Here is a 24,173-nt window from a genome sequence, read left to right as displayed (position 1 = left end):
GCAGCAGCTCTTGGTTCGCACTGCTGACCTCTCCCATCACCTGGCAGATCTGTAACACATTTAAAGCTCTTTTACTTTTTATTTAATTTTATCTTATTATATTTTTTTTATAAAATTATTTATATTTAATTTATTTTATCTTTTATATTTTGTTATATATATATTTTGTTTATATATATATATATATATATATATATATATATATATATATATATATATATATATATATATTTATATATATAATTTTTTTAATTTTTTTATTTTTTTTATTTTAGCTTTTATTTAATTTTATATTTTATTTTAGTTTAGTTATTTAACAGGGAAAATGCTCATTTAAATCAACAGTAAAACTATAAATAAACAAGAGTTAGCCAATTTTCATCTGTTGCCCCTGCCAGATTTAAAAAAAGGAAACTTTAAACCAAAAACACACTAATTCCATACAAACAAAAATATTTAAAAGTAAGAATAATTTCACAAAAAAACGAGAGAAACAATTATACATGACTACAAACTTGATTTTCACTTTAGCCATTTCTTTAACTTATATTTAAAATGCTGAGTAATTTGTAACACCCCTAATTCAATTGGAAGTGAATTCCAGAAATTACTAGGTCTAAACTGAGAAGACCGAGTGTGCAAATGTTGTACATCTAAACTGCACAACAGTCTCCTCTAGTAACAGGTAGGTTACTCTTATTCTTACTATTACTATTTATTATTCTTACTGTTACAATTATTCTTCAGTGCCACAAACTCACCATAATGAAAGTGGAGCATACAGTATATCATACAAGCATCAGCCAAATATTTAATTCTATCAAGGCCAGTAATGTTTTTGTATTATATTACAAGCTATTATTATTATTATTATTATTATTATTTTAGCTGTGGAGCTGCAGTCAGGCTGATGTGTTTGAGTGTCTGTATGTGGCTTGACCTCCTGCTTGGCCTCAGCGATGGCCTTCTCTAGCATGTACGGGAAGTCCTGCACCTTGTCTCTTCAGACAGTTTAGTCACAGGTGAGGGTCCTCAGGGCCCGGCTGGAGGGTAGGAGGTTCATCCGCAACACTGTACACAACACCATTACAGTAAACAGCAGGCAATATACACTTCATATCTAACAACAAAATGAAAAGACAAATAAGCAGGGTGCGAAATACATGGGAGTTTTGGGGGGTGGGGGGGTGATTGACTCCACTAACTAACTCAGATATGGGGGGGGGGGGGGGGGGGGGGGGGGGGGGTTTTTTAAACATAACATATAAATACACACAGCGTCTCACCTGCTAGGTTTTCATGAACGGCCTTCATCTCACTCTCAGCTCTGATGAAAGCCTCCTCGATCACGCGGTTCTCTCCTCCTCCCATGACTCTGCATCTCTGCCTCCAGCTGCCCCTGAGCCCTCTCCATCTCACCCTCATACATCAGGATCTAACAAACAAACACGCAACAAATCTGTCACTGAGCTACATTTACATACTTTTTTTAACTTTGCTATGCTCGTGTGATATTCAAACAGCATTGTACATACATTAGCATTCTGTATTAATTATTTGAGAAAAAATAAGCATTGCCTGTCTGCGCTGATAGTTCCATTCACTTTTTAACAGCATTTTAACACACTTTTGGAAAAAAAAAAAATATATATATATAGATTTTTTTCCACAAAAGTATATCAAAAGTATCAATTATATCTTATTTAAAAAAACAACCTGATTAATCTATGAAATATAAATGAAAACTTTAAATCACAGAAGTTTCTATGCATACATTATTTACTTAAATAGTGCAAAAATGAGATCACTATTTATAGTATACTACCACTATTATATGCTTAAATATATTGACTATTATATAATATCCCCATTCAGTTCTCTAAAATAATAATCTAAATTATTTAAGGGAATTTGAAAATGTTAAGTAATATTGTTCTATTTTTCCTCTTGGCAGCAAATAACAATGACTGGCAACTTGAATATTAAACAAAACTAACTTTTTACTGAAGTTTCTTGTACACAGAAAACAGGAGCAAAGTCTGAACACACACGGAGTTAGTTACTATAGATACAGGTGTGCTCTCAGTATTGCTAAGCGTCATAGGAATTTTGTTCTTGAAGCTGAACAATATATTTAAATATCAAAGTAACTTTAGATTATGACTATAAAAACAATATAGGAAACACTTATAAACCGTTTTTATTGTCATGCTGCAAATTAAGTCACAACAAATGTAAACGTTTAATTTTTTTGCATACATTTATTCTATGCATACGCAATAGTGAATAGGGACATCACTATTTATAGCATACTATTACTATTATGTGCTTAAATATATTGACTACTGCATAATATCACCCATCATAGTATCAAAAATTTATAATGGTCGATCACTACTGCTTGCCTATTTGCTAAATAAACACACAGATTTAGTGAAGACATCTATACTGGCTTGAGTGATTTTGTTAAGGCTGATTTATACTTCTGCATCAACTGATCGGCGTAACCCATGGCGCATCCCTTGCGTGTAGCTGTGCATTTATACTTCTGCGTGCTGTTTGTGTTACTTGGATAAAACAATCACGGTTTCACAGTATTATGATTACTGCTCTAAAAGAAGTTCTTTTTAAATGTCTGGGTAAAAAACAAAAACCTTTTTCCCCTTTGAACACAACTTATTTTGTTTTAAGAAACATTTAAAATATTTTGGAAGAGTAAACATCATCTAGTAAAACGTCATCTTTGGATATTTTCTGCTGGAGATACTTTTGTCCTAAAAACCAAACAAAAAACATAAATAAAAATCTTACACATACCTTAGGAACGCTTTTGCAGAAAATTTTGATGGTTTTAAAAACATGTTGTTTTTTTCTGAATGCTACCTTAATGTAACATAGCTAAAACTCGTTATTTAGAGGCAGAAAACCAGTGGACGTGCAACAACTTTAATCATAAGGTAAACACAAACCAAAGGTTTCCATCTGGAGCTCCTCCATAAGACTTGACACTTGTAAACACTCTCACCATTTCGTCACCTTAGAATTATAAGGTTTTATCTGACATTTGTCAAAATTGAGTTATTAACATTCTTATTAAATGACAACTTATTTATATTATGGGAAGTTATTTACATTTAAGACTTTTTATATAAAAAAAAAATGTATACACATTCTGTTTGCTATATGGAATGCAAAAACTTTGAAGCTCAATGTCTCAAGATCATTCAGAATGCAGATGGAACCTTATCATTCCAAGGTGATGATTTGTTCTCAGCACCGCCCACATTAGTCACTGCTTTCAAACCGACCAATCACAGAGCTTGTGCTATGCGTCGCTGTGATGCGTAGTTATATTTTGGGAGAGGTGCGTCGGCGACAGCCACAGCGAGGGTTATGCGAACCTTGCAAAGGCTGCGCCGGACCATACGCGTGCGCTTGATGCAGAAGTATAAATCAGCCCTTAAGACTGATCTAATGTAATGTTAGGCAGGAGAAAGAGGAGCTGTGGGGTGGATGGGGGCTGTTGGTCACGCATGAAAAGGGTATCCAGGGTCACACACCATCAGTACATATACAGTACACAACAGGGGTGACATCAATACTGCGTTAAATAGAATAATTTTGACCCTGAGGGGCATGTGAGTTACTCTGCAAAGTTTCAGGGTTTTGTAGGTCAAAAATGAGCATCAGCCAACATTTTTTTTGGTGAAAATACTAGTGGCCTAAGACTTTTGAACGGTACTGTATATTTGTGCAAAATCGTCATTTCAAGTAATCTGATACATTTTTGACCTCTGACCCCTGCAGAGTAACCTGGCCGACCTTTGAGAGCCTGAGAGTGACCTCTGTGTTTCCCCCACCCACTGCCTTGGAGAGCAGACCATACAGACGAGCTCGATCAGTCCTCAGCTGCAGCGTACGGGGAGAAAGAGAGCGTCATCCTGCTCTGATACAACACCTCCTTCACAGACGCATACAGAAACTTATGATTTCTGTCATGCTCAAAATACTGATGGGAAATGACGATGTGTAGTTAAATTTACAGCATAATGTAGAATAATTATTGTTATTGCAACAAACGGCATATCCGGCAAATAACGGTATCCTTATAATTATAGGTATCTAATTATAAATAATTTTAGGAATCAAATTATGTAAAATAATGCAAAATATTACATGTTTAAAAAGAAATTAATTAAAAGTGGGGTAAAAATTAAGCAGTTATAGAATGTAAATGTGCAGCTCTTTCCAACGAAGATAATTTAAAACTTCAATTAATAATAACTAAACTGCTCATTTTGTTCATTAATTCATGAAAAAAAACTGTAATGTAAAATATTACTTAATATACAATTCCAATTCATATCCCGTTCACACAATCCTTAAAAATAAAAAGAGAAAATACAGAAAACAAACCATTGAGACCTTTAAACTAAACGAGAAAATACGCTACATAAATATCAGAGTTTACTTAGGTTTTTTTGCAACAAACGCTTAAATAACATGTATCCGTATAATTATAGGTATCACATAATAAATTATTTTAGGCATCAAATTAGGTGGAACATTAAAAGCCTAAAAAATAAATAAATTAAAAGTAGCACTATATAGGGATGCTCCGATCGATGGTGAGGAGATCGGTATCGGCCGATAATCACATTTCATGGACTCAATCGGTACTCGCTAATCTGGCTGATCTCATAAACTGAACACAAGTGCTTGTTTACGAGTTTATAAGCAGAGGACATATAAAAACTGAAAATTATTTTGAATATTTAATAATATCTCTTATTGTAATACACATTGTAATAAACGTTAATAAAAGTATTTTACAGGGCTTTTCCTTTTAGTAAAGTAATGGATTTGTGTGCATTTTAACTTTGTATGCACCAAATATGTGCTCTAAACATCATTGAGACATGTTAAATTCTTCTTCCATCATTTGCAAACATTTCCAAATTGCTTTGTTAGTAATTTCTCTTACCAGTTTTTGCATCTGTTTTATCTATTATTTCTGTAAAGCTGCCTTCTGACCATGACATGTCCACACTAAAAGTTATAAGAGACGTGTTTTAAGGAATTATATGCAACATCTTTCATTTATTCTCTTAGGTAAGGAGTGAGATCTCCACTTAAGTATCACACTTAGAGGGAAAATGTGCTTCGGTACTTGGTATCGGCTGATAACCATGACAGAGAATTGGTACTCGTATCGGCTGCAAAAATGCTAGCATCCCTAGTACTATAATATTAAAACTTTGCGCAGACCTTTCCCAAATGAAGAACATTTTAAAATGTCAACTAATGTTAACTAAACTGCTCATTTTATTCATTCTATTCTATTTATTAACATATCATTATATTAATTATATTATATTAATGTCATATAGTATATGAAAATCCTATAAGTTAATGAAAAACAAATTATATATATAATTTCTCTACATATAATGAAATATGCTGTCTGTATTAGAAAAGCAAAACAAAATCATTTGAAACACCTGGGTTTTGAGAAAATACTTTAACAGAGTTTATTATTCTTACTGCAACAGATGCCTAAATTACACGTATTAAATTATAGATCATTTTTGGGTATCAAATTATAGTTATTTTAGTTTTGCACAACCCATCTGGTGAGAGTTGAGAAGCATTTATCACCATGATAATCCAGGACAAGGTCAATGCAGTGATACCTGCTGTCGGAGCTGACTGCTGGTTCTCTGGGAGTCGTGGAGCTGCTGTTCCAGCTCTCGCAGCAGCTGTCTCTGCACACTCAGCTGCTCCTGCAGGGCAGTGTTACGAGCCTGAGCCTCCATCAGAGCTTGCTTACACTGAGCCGACTCCACTTCAACGGTCTTCGTCACATACTGCAGGAAGGAGCAGAAACACAAACACTTTAACCCTTGTGTGCTGTTGGGGACGTTTTCATTCCACTCTGGGGTGATTTAAAGTCTTAATTTGGGCACAGTCTTCTCTGTGTTTTGGCAAATGGAATGATTTTTGGGGACAAATTTGACACGTTTTAGAATTTTTTTTGGAAAATTATCAAAAATTCAATTAATTCTGGGCAAATTGACTACCCTTTTGTTATGTTCGGGGCTGTTTTTGCCCCATTAACATTTTTTTGATAGCAAGTCCTTGACACCATATAATCATGTATTCTTGATTGTTGCTTGCTTTCCCTGTTGGGTTAGACAGGGTAATTTATACTGTTAATCATAATCTGGCAACATTAACCTTAAGCCTGTGCAAAAAAGGAGAATATCCGCCACTCCAAACAAGAAGCAAACGCTCAGACTTGGATTGAAGAATACAAGAACACTTTTTTAGCATGGATTAATTGTTAAATAAAGAATTACAATGTGTGCTAGCAAAATAAACATTGTAAATATTGCAATACAGCCTCCATAGGGCACAGGCTTTGAAATGACTTTCATTATTATTATTATTATCATTCTGTCACCTTGACCTGCGGCACTGCAGTGTGTCGAGTCAGAGTGTCCTCGTCCTCACAGAGCCGTGTGTTCAGCTGCTCGTCGCTCAGGCTTTGGTGTCCTGATGCTTCCTCAAGCTGCTCCTGGAGCTCATGTCTGCGCTGTGCCGCTTCCTCTAGCTGCTGCTGAAGCTCCTCTACCACTGCACTCCTGTCCTGCAGCTGCAGCTCGAGCGCAGCCAGACGCCGCTCGCGCTCACGCCACTGCTCATCTTTACGGCACAGCTCTCCACGCAGGGCCTCCACATCCTGACACACACACAGAGCAAAAACAACAGTCAGAAGAATACCATAATCTATCTGACAAAAGTCTTGTCACCTATCCAAGTTTTATGAACAACAAATAATAACCTGACTTCTAGTTGATCAATTGGTATCAGAAGTGGCTTATATGAAAGGCAAAGGCCTCAAGATTACACTCATTTTACCAAAATAAAACATGACCATGCCTTGATTTTTAATTATTTAATTAAGACAGTAAGGTCTGACTCTGCGTAGACAAAAGTCTTGTCACTGAACAGAAATAATGTACAGTATAGAATATAAAGTCATGGAGCAGTGGAAAACAATGAATATTGTGTATGACTCCCATGAGCTTGGAGGACTACATCCATACATCTCTGCAATGACTCAAATAACTTATTAATAAAGTCATCTGAAATGGCAAAGAAAGCGTTCTTGCAGGACTCCCAGAGTTCATCAAGATTCTTTGGATTCATCTTCAATGTTTCCTCCATCTTATCCTAGACATGCTCAATAATGTTCATGTCTGTGACTGGGCTGGCCAATCCTTGAGCACCTTGACTTTCTTTGCTTTTAGAAACTTTGATGTAGAGGCTGAAGTATGAGAAGGAGCGCCATCCTGTGGATGTAATGGGCAGCACAAATGTCTTGACACCCTCAGGCTGTTGATGTTGCCAACCACTCTGCGGATCTCTCCCACTACCCCATACTGAATGTAACCCCAAACCATGAGCTTTTCTTCACCAAACTTGACTGATTTCTATGAGAATCTTGGGTCCATGCGGGTTCTAGTAGGTCTTCTGCAGTATTTGCCGATGATTGGGATGCAGTTCAACAGATGATTCATCAGGAAAAATCTACCTTTTGCCACTTTTACAAATGATCTACAAGAAGTCAAGTTATTATTTGTTGCTCTTATAACTGGGATCAAAGACAAGACTTTTGTCAGGTAGTGTTATGCTGTCAAGGGTTAATAAAATAGCTAAATAATCTGTCAGTAATTTTTTTATCATAAAATTGGTATGTTTTATTTGAACTTCTAACCCTTAAACTGTAATGACCCATTATAAACTTTGGGGATCACCAGTGGTGGTCGTGACCCCCAGGTGGGAACTACTGCTCTTAGCGGTAGGCCAGACAAAGCAGACTGGGCAAGATCAGACTAATCAGAGAAAGGTTGGTTTTAAAAATGGCAGGGTTTAGAAAGTCCAGTTCCTTAAACCAACTATTTAACCGACTACAAAGTGAGAAAACCACAGATGATGCAGTGTATATAATGATTATTGTTTTATGCCTTGGATCGATTTAAAGCTATACTCCAAATTTGAAACTTTTATATTAGTATAAAACAGTCACTTCATTACAATAGAAGTAAGCTAACGTGTGTGTGTTTACCTGGCTGTGAGGGCAGCGGGCAGCAGAGCAGCTGGTCTGTGTGTGACTGGTCTTCAGCTCCTGTTTGAGCCGCTGGTTCTCACTCTCCAGCACCTCCAGCTGTTTCTCCAGATCTGTCGCCCCCCTAGACACACACACACACACAATGACTCAGCTCTCTGGATGAGGATTTACAATAGAGCAATGATTTTAGGTTTTAATAGAGCCAATTACTGTTAAAAAGATAACACATTCTGATCAGTTAAGAGCAAATGTTCATCCCAGTAGGCATACCAAAATATATATGTGCACAGCAGAAACCTCTTTATGTAAGATCTTTAAAAGGGTTATGAACTGCCTTTATTTAGTCTTTTATTCGTCCGTTCCTTCATTAATTTAATCCTTTATTCATCTGTTCGTTCCTTTCGTTCAGTCATTCATTTGTTCGTTAATTTATTCATGAATTTGTTCGTTCTATCTTTCTTTCATTTGTTCCTTCATTCATTCTTTTGTCCATTCGCTGGCCCATTCGTTCCTCCATTTATTCATTTGCTCGTTAATTCGTTTCATTCATTTGTTTGTTCTTTCATTCGTTCCTTCATTGATTGGCTCATTCATTCATCTATTCATTCCTTTCGTTTGTTAATTAATTTGCTCTTTCATTCATTCATTGATTTGTTTGTTCATTCATTGATTTGGTCGTTCATTGATTCATTGATTTGTACGTTCAATTGTCATTAATTTGTTCATCGGTTCATTCGTCCATTCATTAATTTGTTTGTTCATTAGTTTATTCATTCATTCATTCATTCGTTTGTTATTTCATTAGTTTGTTCATTGATTCGTTCGTTCATTCATTTGTTTTTTCGTTCATTTGTTCATTCATTTCTTGATTCATTAGTCCGTTCATCCATTCGTTCATTCATAGTTAGTTCATTCATTCATTGATTTGTTTGTTTGTTCAGTCATTCGTTCGTTTGTCTATTCGTTGGTCCATTTGTTTGCCCATTCGCTCATTCATTGATTTGTTCATTCATCCATTCATTTGTTCATTTGTGCTTTCATCGATGTGTTTGTTGATTTGTACATTCATTCAGTTGTTCATTTGTTCATTCATTCCACTCGTTCATTCTCTGAGGTTCATGCGCATTTTACATACAAACATTATTAAAAGCAATAGGTACTTCTCACATTTTTGACCCTATTTTTAAAAGAGCACGGTTTATATTTAAGGCACATTCAAGACTCTGCTGTAAATACCTACTGTTGTGATTATATATTAAAATACAAGTTTTCAATCTAAATCTATTGTAAAATAAAATTGATGTGAAAACCAAGCTGAACTTTCCTCATCATCACTCCAGTCTTATTAATTTATCATGCTTTCCTTATAAACCCCTTTATTATTACATTTTCATCATTTAACATTATTATTCAGATGCGAATGAGGTCTCATGAACTATCAGCTTACTTACAGGGATACATTTCACAGTTTAAAGCAATAGTTTACCCGAAATTAAAAACTCAAATCACCCTCAAGTGGTCCCACACACCTTTTTTTTTTTTGCTGTTGAACACAAAAAAAGATATTTGGAAAAATGCTGGGAACAGGTACCCAGTGACTTCCATAGTATTTATTTTTTCTACTATGGACGTCAGTGTCAACCGGGTTACAACATTTTTCAAAATATCTTCTTTTGTGTTCAACAAAAACTGTTTGTGACAAGTGAAAGGTGAGTAAATGATAACAGAATTTTCAGTTTTGGTTGTACACCCACACGCATCTCAAACTTGAGATCAGTCCCGGTTATTAATCTTAAGGCGTTAGGAAAACATTCCACTGCTATGATCAAACGTAGGCCGTCAGGTTAACAATAGTCTCCCTTTATCTTAAAAACTGAATTAGATCAGTCTAAAGTACTTGAGAAATCAATAGAAATGTGTAGTAATAAGACAATAGACAATAATATTTCTCCAGTTTCATCCTCTCACCAGCTCAGAGCGCAGTCTTTCCACCTCCTGTGTCTGATCCACTAGTTTCTCCTCCAGCTCTTTGACCTACAACACCACAAACATACAGCATTATTGAGCCAAATTCCTTCACAAAAATGAGTCAGCAAGTTTGACACGTCCACCCTCACGAGACATCGATCTGCTGGAATCAGACCAGACAGAAACAATAAATATTGATGCATTAAAGGTCACTACATGCGTCGGCTGAAGAATGTAAATGATCTCTGGCTGGAAAGCGGAGCTGTTGTCTGTATGTGGGTCACGTACCTGTGTGCGCAGTCCTGTAATGACAGCGAGCTGTTCCCCCTCCACTTTCTGCAGTCGCTCCGGTGAGTGAACTTTACTTTTAGGAAAATCCACAAGCCTCTGGGTTAAAGCAGTAGAGCTCCTCACACCTACACACACATACGTACACACACACACACAGCCATGAAAACAGCCTTTTCTCATTTTTAGGCCACAAGATAAGACAAGCAGCTTAAGATACCACTTAATGATAAGTTCATTTATATAGTGCTTTAAACTAAAGAGATGGTTTCAAAGCAGCCTCTTAGTTATCAACTTGAAAATTACTGTTAAAGATAAATTAAAATAAGTAATAAAAGTATTAATATTAAATGATACATAGAAACATTATGTACATAAGGTATTAACTATTAAAATGCAATACGATATTTTATTGGTTCATTTATATTACTACAAACAGTAAAGTAATAAGGAAAAAAATAGAAATAGAAATAAATTCAAGCGATACACACATACAGACAAAAATATAAAACTGTGACTTAATAAATATAAAAACATTACTGCATACTACACATAATAATAATAATAATAATAATAATAATAATAATAATAATAATAATAATAATAATAATAATAATAATAATAATAATAATAATAATAATGCTGTTGTTGGTTGTTGTCAATCATAACAATTAATATTATTATAATTATTTATTGTTGTTGTTAAAGTTGTAAGAACTTTTCATTATTTAATCAGTATTAGTAGAATTTAGCATAATTAGCAACAAAAACATTAACAACAACAACAACAACAACAACAACAACAATAAAAATTATTATTACTATTATTATTATTAACAACAGCAAAAGCTTAATTATTAAATAAATACACAATTATTAATAATTATTATTATTTAGTTATTAATAGGTCAGTATTTAATCCTCATTATATTATTATTAATAATATAAACAACAACAAATACTTAATGATTTTAACAATTAATAATAATACCAATAATAATAGTAATAATAACAACAATAATAATAATAATAATATTTAAATACTAAATTATTAAATCATGATAACAACAATGACTACATTAATAATAACAATAATAATAATAATAAAAATAATAATAATAATAATAATAATAATAATAATAATAATAAAAAAACAACAACAACAACTAAAAACAACAATAAAAATACTGAATAATATAATAACAATACCAATAATAACATTAATAACAACAACAACAACAACAACAAATAATAATAATAATAATAATAATAATAATAATAATAATAATAATAATAATAATAATAATAATACAACAGCAACAACAACAACAACACTAATAAAAGCAAAAATAATAATAGTGTATTAATTAGTAATAATAGTGTACAAAAATACAATAAATAGTATACAATAAAGTGTACAATAAATACAATACATAATGCATATAATAGTGCAAATAGTAAATAGTGAATATTATTAGGTTACATAAAACTTTTGCTGGTTTAGTCACTGTATTATTTATTTATTAATCAGCCAGTATTTAGTCATTATATTATTATTATTAACAACAACAACAAATACTGAATAATAATAACAATTAATAATAATATTAATAATAATGATATCAATAAAGGTAATAATAATAATAACAACAACAACAACTATCAGTGTGAATAGTGCCACAGAGACTCTCTGACCTGTAGGAGACGCAGCCTGGTTGAGCTGGCCGGCCTGCAGTCTGAGCTGCTCTTGATTTTCTTGGTAATGTGGTGAATACTCTTGGTTCTGATGGTTGTCTTGGTTGAGCTGGTGATCGTGAGTCTGCAGTCGCTGAAGCAGAAGTCTTTTAGCTGCGTCTTCACTGCGCAAACGTGCCTGAAACTCACAACTCTCTCCTGCAGCGTCTGCAAAGACACAATAAGACCTGGTGAAGTTCAACCACAAACACCAGCGGACTACAACAACCTGAACTTACACAGGACAAATATAAAGGCAGATTAGCAGAACAGTCTTTAAACTAAAATATAGAGGACTTTTTAAAGTTGAAACAAACTGGTTACTGAAGAACATTACAATGATGAGTCCTTATTACTGTACTCAACCTACTGTACTAATATTATACCAAACCCACATGACTGCCTTCATTCTGTGGAAAACACAAATATTATATGAAAATAATAATATATACTAGAAATACATTTAGTCATTTATCAGACACTTTGTCAAAAGCGACTTACATAATAATGATAATAATAATAATAAATAAAAAAAAATAATAATAATATTAATTAAATAAAAAAATTATTAGATCAAAAGAATAACACACGATGCCAACAATACTTATACATGAACAACACTACTAATACTACTACTACAACTACACTAATAATAAAAAATACTAAATAATTAATAGTAACAAATATACATAATGATAATATTAACAACAACATTACTACTACTACTAATAATAATATTATTAAATTATTAAATCATAAAACAACAAACAACAACACTAATAAAAATACTGAATGACACATAATAATAATAACAAAATTAATGATAATAATAATAATTAATAATAATAATAATAATAATAATAACTATAATAATGGTAACAATACCAATAATAAAAGTAATAGCAATAATAATAAAAAATAATAAGAATAATACTGCTACTACTACTAGTGTATTTATTATTAATAATAGTGTGCATAATACAATAAACAATTTTAAATACAATACAAAATAATAATATAGTAATAATAGTAATAATAATAGTAATAATAAAATAATACACTTTGTATAATGAATATTAATAAATTACTACTTATAAATTATTGAATGATTAAATAAGCAGCAGCAATAATAATATAATAATAAGAATATATAATAATAATACAATAATAATAGCAGCAACAATATAAATCAGACGCTTTGTCTAAAGTGACTTACATAATAATAATAAAATAATAATAAAATACTAAATTATTAAATCAAGAACAACAACAACAAAAATACTGAATAATAATAATAATAATAATAATAACTTTGTCTCAAGCGACTTGCATAATAATAATATATAATAATAATAATAATATAATACATTAAATACTAAATTATTAAATCATACATCAAACAACATAAATATAATAATAATAATAACAATAAACAACAAACACACAACAACAACACAACTACAATATTAATAACAAAACATAAGAGCGACGTTTTGTCTAAAGCGACTAACATATATTAATAATAAAAATAATAATAATACTACATTATTAAATCATACTACAACAACAACATTAATAATAATAATGAAACAACAACTACAACAAACACTATTACTAATAATAAAAATACTGAATGATTAATAATAATAACAACATAGTGATGATAACAATAAGCATAATAATAATAATAATAAGTAATAATAATAATAATAATAATATATAATAATAATATGCATTTATCAATAATAGCGTAAAAATCTCAATAATAGTGTACAATAAATACAATACATAGTGCATAGAATAGTGCAAATAGTACAATAAATAGTGTATATTATTAGCTTTATAAAACTTTTCTGCAGGTTTAGTCACTGTAGATTTTGCTTTAACAGAAAGCAGCTAGCCAAATAAATATGAAGTAGCATGAATGAGAGTAAATTAAGACTTACAGTACAGTAAAGCAAATTTCATGTACTGTACTTCCACACACAAAAAAAGCAGAGTAAGCGACTATTCCTACTGGCAAAAGCTACCTTGCAAAAGATGTTCAGAAACCCAGATAGACTACAAATCCTCTAGCTGTGACATTTGAGCAAGCAAGGAGAGATGTTAGAGACTTTACTGCGGTAATGTAATGATGATGTCAGAATGAGGTAAAGCAGCTGGCAGCTAAGCACACAGAAAGAATCAGAGGGAATTACATAGGCAGATGTCCAGGAACAGGACAAAGTAACCCTCTGTTGCACAGGTGACATGGTGAGAAGGCAGCGAAAGAGACACAAAAATGAGGTGTCAGAGAAAAAAGGGAAGTAGAAAGGATGAAATGAAAGGATCAGTTTGTGAATTATTTTGTTTTGTTTTGTTTATTGCCACATCCGGAACATTTGGCTTTTAATGGCAAGATCAACATAGATAAAAAATATACAACTTTAATAACAACTTCATATTTCAATTAGTTAATACAAAAATAAATAAATAATTAAATACAAAACATTAATGAAACACATAATAAATAAATAAAAATAATATAAATGAAAATATGTAAATATACAAACAATATTTATAAATAAATATAAATGAAAATAATAAATAATAAATAAATAAATAAATAAATACAAATAAATACATAAATATAAATGAGAATACATAAAAATAAATAAATGCTAATAAAATATACTAAATAAATATAAATGAAAATACAGAAGTATTTAAATGCTAACAAACAAATAAATAATTTATAACTAAAAAATTATAAATAAAAATAAATATAAATACAATAAAAACTTAAATATAAATGAAAATACATAAATAAAAATTATCAATGTGAAACAAATATATATAAATAAAATAAATAAATAATAAATAAATACATTTAAATTAAAATAAACAAACAATTATAAACAAAATTTAATATAAATAAATACATAAGTATAAATGAAAATACATAAAACAAATAAACGCAAACAAATATAATATAAATGAAAATAAACACAAACCATTATAAATAAAAATTAAATCTAAATAAATAATCTAAATAAACAAATGTAAAATTACATAAATAATCTAAATAAAACAAATAGAACTACACACACAAATATAAAAATTAATGACAATAAACAAAAATATAAAATACATAATATAAATAAATAAAAAAAATGACATTAAAAGTAAAAAGTGATAAAAGTAAAAATTACATTAATATGATTTTAGTTCAAATGTTGATAACTTGAATCTTCATCAGGATACATTAAATAAAACATCCAAAGTGCTCAGAGTATAGAAACTTGTCTAGATGTCTTAATATTTCACATCATAATAAAATACGCTTTATGACAAGAGAGGCTTGACAGTGACACTGATGCCCACTATAAAAAAATTATATGGCAAAAAAAGTCCAGTTACTTATAATATTGAGGAGTTAATCAGTTTTAAACCCAAGTATTAACTTAATAGTTTAAGTCAGCTGGACTGATGCAAGTGAGATGAATAGAAAAGGTTTCTTTTGATTGAATTAAAAAACAAATCTTGGGGGCAAGAATTTCTTTACAGTGCATGACAGATCACACATAAATAATAATAAATAATAATAATAAAAAAACTTTCTTTAAATCAATCTCAATAACAATAAACAGGCACATACCAGCTCTTTAAGACGAAGTTATTCTTGAAGATTTGTACAGCTGACATTTTAGTTTTAAATCTTGCATTTTAGCCAAAAAACACAAACCTGAAGCTCTGACTACTAAAAAAAACATCATACCTATACAGGTAACACTGCCTGGTCAACACGGATAGATCTAGAGAAGCTCATAACAAAGCTACCCATGTCTAAACTATTGTTTGCATTGAGAAGAGCCGTCAACGCATTGAAAAGCAGTGGGCTGAACAAATCAGACATGTGATCGCGTCCGGCCAATCGGACAGCCTCCTGTATGTTGAAAAGACTGGAAAGCCCAGCACTCTCCGTCACTAGATTGTCCTTTTCAGAGATGCTTCTCCACCCTTGGAGATCAAAGAGAGTTGAACTGCACCGATAATGTAGCTCTAATAACACACACTGGATCATGTTATGTAACTCTAGACGAGCTAATTTTTTTCATATCTATAGAGCAGGGGCAGCTGTGCAAGTTACCACCCAGTTCTGACGTAAAAGGGAACTGCTGTATGTTGCATCTTGTGGCATAATGCAGCATTGAAGAAAAGCACTAGACAAGTCAATTGATGACAGTTTAAGGTACATGTAGGGCTTGCATGATTTTAGAAAGATCTGATCTTGCAATTAGGGCTGCACGATTCTAGCCAAAATGAGATGACAATATTTTTTGCTTAAAATCAAGATCACGATTTTCTCACGATTGTGTAGATGTAAAATGAAGGTTTGTGAGTAGGCTCTTTATTGTTACTTCTCAAACATGTGGTAAAACAATAATTTCACTAAATGAAAATAAATAAATAAAAATACACACAAATATAAATAAATAAATATAAATATTAATGAAAATAAATAAAAATAAACAAAGAAAAAAAAAATTATATAAAAAAAAAATACAAACATTTTATTTATTTATATATATATATATATATATAATATATATATTATATGAATATATATATATATATATATATATATATATATAATATATATAAAAAAATAAAAATAAATAAATAAAAATAAATAAATAATATAAACTAATTAAAATAAATATGAAAACCAATAAATTTAACAAATATAAATAAAATAATTAATTATAAATAAATAAATATTAATGAAAATGAATAAAATCAAACCAAATATAAATAAAAAAAATTATATAAACAAATTTAAATGAAAATAAATAAATAAATATTTCATAATTATAAATAAATAAATATAAACTAATTAAAATAAATATGAAAATCAATAAATTTAACAAATATAAATAAAATATTATTTATAAATAAATAAATATGAATGAAAATGAATAAATCAAACAAATATAAATAAAAAAATGTAATATAAAAAAATACAAATGAAAAAAATAAATAAAAAAATAAAATAAAAATCAATGCATAAATATAAATAATAAATATAAACTAATTAAAATAAATATGAAAATCATAAATTTAACAAATATAATAAAATAATTAATTATAAATAAATTACATAATTCAAATACATTCATTTATGTAAATTTGATGCAATCCCTCCGTATATGTTTGAGTAGAAAGTTTAGCTATGCACTCACAATTCGTCTTGTCTTTTTGTCAGATTTTTTAAAAATTTACTTTCTTCAAATCAAAGTTTATAATTTTGTGATTCTCGTAGTTGATGTCTGTCGTGTTTGTAATGCTTTAACAAAGCCTTTTTTAAAAATCCCTATGGAAACCAGTGCTGGTTGAGGTTGGACAGGCACTAATGCGCTCTATAATAACATACAGAAACCCATGACAACAAACCAACAAACAATTATCAGTTTGTTGTTGAACATTGCCTTCAAAATATGCAAAGATTTGTTTCATTACAGCAAGCAGCCCAAAGAACCAACTATCCTTCGAAACTGTTTTTAATTTAAAGAGAAATAAAATAAGAAAAGAAAATAAGGGAAATAATAAAATACAGAAATTAATGAAGAAAATAAGAATAAAGTAAATAGATAAAAATAATAATAAAATAGAAAGAAAGGAGACAGAAAAATAAAGAAAAAAGAAAAGAAAGAAATAAAGAAAGAAAATAAATAAATAAGCAAAATTGATGAATAAATTAAAGAAAAATAAATAAAATAAAATAAGATGAAAATAAATAAGTAAATGGATAAATATATAATAAAAAGAAACTAAGAAAAAAAGAATAACGAAAATAAGAAAAATTTAAATTAAAGAAAAGAAAAAAAAATAATAAAAGAAATAAAGAAAATAAAATTGATAAAATAAAGAAAAGAAAGAAAATAAAATAAAGAATGAAAATAAAGAAATTAAGTAAATAGATAAAATAATAATAAAAAAGAAAGAAAGAAAAATAAAGAAGAAACTAAAGAAAAGAAATAAACAACAATAAATAAGAAAGAAAATAAATAAATAAAAAATAATAAAAAGAAAAGAAAATAAATAAATAAAATTGATAAATAAGAAAGAAAAGAAGAAAATACATACATAATAAATGTTAATAAAATATTGTAAATAATAATGATGATGATGATGATGAACTATTAATAACTAAAGAAATATACTTTTAGAGATCTGATACGAAACGAAATAACGAAACAAGAGCATTACAAGATTAGCAAATAGCAGGCAATCTAGTGAATTAACCGAAATGGGGTTTGCCTGCAGAAAATCTCAGAGTTAAAAACACAGAACCTGTGGTTATTTACAGAGATCCTGAGTAAGCAGCTCAACTGAGAACTCTAACAGCTGATAACATTGTTTAAACACAGAGCACAAAGGCAGCGCTGCCTGTTAGCTGTGATTTATTAACTCTGCAAAACCAATTACGCAAAGATCACACAGCTAGAAAACACAGGCCACTTGCATAGAAACCAGCTCCTGAATGCAGAGATCTGGCAAAAACAGATTCAGTTTTTAAAGTAAGTGTCTTATGTTCTCCAAGGTTGAATTTATTTGATCAAAATACTATAAAAAAGTAATATGGTGAATCGTTTCATATAATCTAATTTCCTATATTTATTTGATGAGATGTTGAGTTTCAATATGCATTATTTCAGATCCTTTGGTCATACAATCCTTCAGAAAACAGATTAACATGTTGATTTGTTACTCAAGAAACTGAACGCGTGTCATTATAAAAGAATAAAGGTTTCCGCTACATTCATTCTTCCATGGAGGGGCGGCACACCAAAATTAGTCCCGCCACGGCTACACTGCAGCTTTCATTCAAAACATTTAGTATGCTGTTTCGTTTCTTTTCTTTTTTAAATATATAAATCGCACCAAAAACTTATCAATAGGTAAGTGAATTATAATAGAGCAAATTTTATGTATATAAAGCAGTGCTTTTTAATTCTTCACTTCGCCAATTGGTGAAGTTTTTCCTCGCCGCTGTCGCCTCTAGCTTGCATGGTTCGGTATCTGCAGAGCTGCGCATCAATGGATTTGCTCTTCAGTGTTTGGACTCTCAGCAGTGAATATTAAACCACACTGAACTGAGCTAAACTGAACTTAAACACTGAAAACTGAACTACTCTGTTTCAATTTACTATGATCTCTTATGTGAAGCTGCTTTGATAGATCTACATTGTAAAGCGCTATACAAATAAAGGTGAATTGAACTGTGCGTTATTGTTAAGCCCTAAGATTACATGCTAACAGAACAGGACTGTGCGAGGCCGCAAACACAATGTGCTGTCAGTTAAGATGAACTCAGTTTCCATAATTATACTTTATAAATTAAGGTCTGTGGTTCTGCATACAATGACTTTATCTTGCTGGAGTTTATAGCCGTTTCACTTTACTTCAGGGCGCATCAATGCCATTCTGGAGGTCTATTGGAGACATTAATAAATGTTGCCAGCAAATCTAATAAATGTTGGAGATATACTAGTTACATAATCACACTTCAGCAGCGTTTATTTGAGAGTGTACAAGAAAATCTGCACTTGAGCAGCGTATATTTGAAGGCGTGCAAGAAGTTTTGTGCATGAACAGAGAAAATCGGCATGCAAGCAAACAGACTCGGACACTCGTATTACATGAATGCGATCTTGAATTGTATACTGCGCTTACGACATTTGTCACTGAAATAACGCCATAGGGTAGTTGGAAGATTTGTGTAAAAGGTCTGCCGGAAAAGAAGAAAACAGCTGGAAGAAATCTGTAGTAAAAATGTAAGTAAAATTCATGCAATATTAAAAATATTGTTAAACTGTATTTTTTTATACCATTTTAAATAATTCAAACATTTACTGTATTTACACAATTCACATTGTAAAAGAGCTATAGAAATTTAAGACGGATTAAATTTAAATGTATTATTAAATAGTTATGAAACATTTTTTTATTTTAAAAAAATGCAATATGCATGTATTAGTTTGTATATATGCTGTAAATTATAGTAAGAACAGTTATAATATTCTATTTTATATTATACGATAATAATTATATCACAGAAAATTGCTATTTGCAAAAATTGGTATTGGCAGGTCATACTTTCCAAAAATCTGATTTTGGAAATAAAATAGATAAATAAAAAAATTAAAAAATAAATAAAATAAAATAAAATAAAAATTAGCCAAAATAAATGAATAAAAAGAATTACAAAAGCATTTATGTTTCAGTTTTCAGCCAGGTGCATTCAGAATTTTCAGTTTCAACCCAGAATTTTCATTTTGGTGCATTCCCAAATTACATAAGTCCATAATATTACAAAAGTCTTACCAGGTGACTTTTCATCAAAATGTATACACCTTTCTGAATAATATAGATATGTATATATATATATATATATGTATATATATATATATGTATATATATATATATATATATATATATATATATATATGTGTATGTATGTATGTATGTATGTATGTATGTATGTATGTATGTATGTATGTATGTATGTATGTATGTATGTATGTATGTATGTATGTATGTATGTATGTATATATGTATATATATATATATATATATATATATATATATATATATATATATATATATATATATATATATATATATATATATATATATATATATATATATATATATATATATATATATATATATATATATATATATATATATATATATATATATATTCCCAGTACTGGGTTGCAGCTGGAAGGTCTTATCAAACTGCAGAAGCTGGGTCATACCTGTATCAGCAGCTGCTGCTGCTGTTCTGAGGTGCCCGTTTCTGAGAGGTCAGAGGTCAAACAGTGGCGCTGAAGCACAGAGTTGGGCAATGAGAGGAAGGAGTTTTCTTCTTCACCATCACTCATCAGGATATCCAGAGAACTCGCTGTACAACAACAGTGACATATGAAAAGTGTTATTAATATTAATAAATTGTATAATTAGGTATCATAATAAGAAATGAAACCAAAATCACCATAAAAGTAAAAATAAAAATAAATAAAATAAATAAAAGTAAAAATAAATAAAAAGTAATAAGAAAAAATAAATAAAAAGTAAAAAAAATAAATAAGTAAAAAATTAAAATAAATAAAATAAATAAAAAGTAAAAAACAAAAATAAAAAATTAAATAAAGTAAAAAAAATTGAAATAAAAAATAAGCAAGCAAAAATAAATAAGTAAAAAATGAACAAATAAAAGTAAAAAAAAAAATAAATAAGTAAATAATAAATAAAAAATAAATAAAATTTTAGAATAATGGTAAGTTGTCAAGACAAAGGCAAAAGCAGATTGTGATGTATTTGTTTGTTTGTCAAGTTGCCATAATGTTATCTTGCATTCAAATGTCATAACTTAGTGAATGACACTTAATTGCAAAGTAATAAGCATGCATAAAATCGCATTCACTTTATGACGTGTCCACTTAAAGTAAAGTTATACTGTAAATTTCATTTTTAGGTGAACAACCTCTTCAAATCCAAGACAGACTTCCCAAAAAATTGGTAAAAAAAAAAAAAAAAAAAAAAACTTTCACTATCAATGAAATCCAGCAAGCATCCTTTTCAAGACTTTTAGAAGCATCATAGCTTAAGACGTTATTTAACACCAAAAAACAGCTGATGATTTCTCTGTAATGGGGGAAAATAACTAGTTCTTCAGTCTCTTTTAGCAAAAAAACTGCAGCGATCATCAATCAGGTTAAGGTCCTGCGGGCGTCACAGTATCCCACAACATGATAAGATAACAACCTGCTGCGAGTGAAGCATTAACATGGATATATCAATCTAGCCCTGAACGTTATAAAAAAACAACTATCATTTTATTACTTCGGTCACACTTACACTGATGAGTTAAATGTTGACACAGCAGTGGAAGAGTGTCAGACTGAATGCAAACCTGTCACCGCATCACTGTGAAAACCAGTCGTCTCGACATTTCCCTGTTTTTCCTCTTTGTCTGCTTCCCATTTAAGTCCATTTGGGTCTTTGTCTGGCACACAATCAATGTGCCTGTTGTTATATCATCCTGTGCAGCTCTAACACACATACATTTTTTCCTCCAGCAAAACACAACAGTCCTAGTGTTCAAGCCCTCCTCTCGCTTTTAAGGAGATTGACTCTTCTGTACAAGGAAAGAGTGCACGTTGATCTCCTTTATTCCTTCTGCAAGAATGCATCTCTCGCTCTCTCCTCAATCTGACGTCTGCTCTGTGTGTTTTTCCTCTCCGCTGCTCCACACACACACACTCAAACATTCCTGCTATCCTCTGAAAAATGTTGCCACACCGGTTTTGAAGTATAGTCATGTGACCGTGCTTACCGTCCAATGAGATGTCTTTGTTCCAGAGCTCCTGCAGGCAGGGGGTGTGGCCGACGTCCCAGGTCTTTCGTGTGCCGTACATGACCGCAGGGCCGAGCAGACCACACCGCTGGACGGGCTGCACACACACAGAAACATACAAGAGATTTAAACAATGGAATCCTGAATAAAAGTATTCTTTCTAGTCCAAATATCTAAAAATTCTTAAATCAAGAAGCATTTTTAGACAAGAAAAACAGTCACGTCTTAAGAAATAAAGTGTCAAAATGAAGTGAGTTTTTCCTTAAAACAAGCCAAATAATCTGAAAATGGGTTAAGCAAAATAAACATGTCAAAAGGAAAATCTAGTTTGTTTTGCTTGGCACATTGGCGGTTTATTCAGCTTCTTTTAAGGGTAAAACTCACTTCATTTTGACACTTTATTTCTTAAAACAAGACGAAAATGCTTCTTGATTAGGAATTCTTCACTATTTGGTAAGAAAAGCATTTCTTTGGAGTGTGTGTTTGTTTGTGTGCATGCATGTAGTAGTGTCACGATACTGGAATTCGATACATTTTTAAAAACGTCCATTTCCCGCTAACATTTGAGCGCTGTTGAGCATGTGAAGGTCAACAGTTCACCGAACTCACCGCTATTTACTGAGTGTAGATCAAGGATACACTGGAGTGTTTTAAACCCCCAAAGATCAGCTGGTGTGTTTATAAGCTGACATACCAGTGATCTGCTGATGAAAATCAGAATCAGAAAATCAGAAAGAGCTTTATTGTCAGGTATGTTCACACATACGAGGAATTTGTTTTGGTGACAGAGCTTCTACAGTGCAACAGGATAACAGAGACAGGACAAAAAACAGATAATAAATATATTTTAAAAAATAGAAGTAAGTAGTGAGTGCAAATATACAGATTGACAAGTGTATGTACGTGTTTATTATTATATACAACGTTATATGTGCAGCTGTTATGTGCAAATTGGCATGTAAGTGTGTGGTTAAATAAGTATATTTGTGTATAAAGGTGTATGGCAAGTAGTGATGTTGGTTTCGCAGTTATTATCATCAAGTGTTCATGAGATGGATTGCCTGAGGGAAGAAACTGTTTCTGTGTCGGGCTGTTCTGGTGCGCAGTGCTCTGTAGCGTCGACCAGAAGGTAAAAGTTCAAAGAGGCAGTGTGCTGGGTGTGAGGGGTCCAGAGTGATCTTGGCAGCTCTTCTGCTCGCACTAGTACAGTTCTTGGGGAGTAGGAAGGGTTGTACCAGTGATTCGCTCAGCAGTTTGAACTATTCGACGTAGTCTTCGGAGGTCGGATTTAGTAGCCAAGCTATGACTACTATGACTACTATGAATTGGCTGATCTTCAAGGCTTTAAAACGCTCCAATGTCCCTATATCTAGTTACACTCAGTAAACAGCGGTGATTTCGGTGTACTGATGACCTTCATGGCCAATCACAGTCCTTTCTGTTGAGCAACAGAGCTGAAATGTTAGCGGGAGATGAACGTTTTTAAAATTTCAGTACCGATTGGTATCAAATTCCAGTATCGTGACAACACTAGCATGTAGTAATTGTGTTTGATGTTTAAAAGGCTTGGCATCTTAACATTTGCGAGTGAGACATTAAATATAGTATTTGCCCTTTTTTCTGGTAAAGAGATTAACATATAAA

General features: G+C 31.0%; 1 protein-coding gene across 1 annotated transcript in view; it reads right to left on the bottom strand.

Moving 5' to 3' along the window:
* Window positions 1-24,173, bottom strand: part of kifc3 (kinesin family member C3) — a 69,712-nt gene that overhangs the window by 18,382 nt on the left and 27,157 nt on the right. The window contains 14 exon segments of the mRNA XM_056478059.1: window positions 1-49; window positions 941-1,071; window positions 1,287-1,371; window positions 1,373-1,435; window positions 3,823-3,909; window positions 5,694-5,867; window positions 6,464-6,742; window positions 8,132-8,255; window positions 10,104-10,168; window positions 10,391-10,518; window positions 12,086-12,277; window positions 12,280-12,292; window positions 20,929-21,074; window positions 22,509-22,626. Coding sequence (XP_056334034.1) covers window positions 1-49; window positions 941-1,071; window positions 1,287-1,371; window positions 1,373-1,435; window positions 3,823-3,909; window positions 5,694-5,867; window positions 6,464-6,742; window positions 8,132-8,255; window positions 10,104-10,168; window positions 10,391-10,518; window positions 12,086-12,277; window positions 12,280-12,292; window positions 20,929-21,074; window positions 22,509-22,626 — 1,654 coding nt within the window.

Source organism: Danio aesculapii, chromosome 18, assembly GCF_903798145.1.
Source record: "Danio aesculapii chromosome 18, fDanAes4.1, whole genome shotgun sequence".
Taxonomy (NCBI): Eukaryota; Metazoa; Chordata; class Actinopteri; order Cypriniformes; family Danionidae; genus Danio; species Danio aesculapii.
The sequence above is the reverse complement of the archived record's forward strand: the minus strand, read 5'-3'. Positions and strand labels throughout refer to the sequence as shown.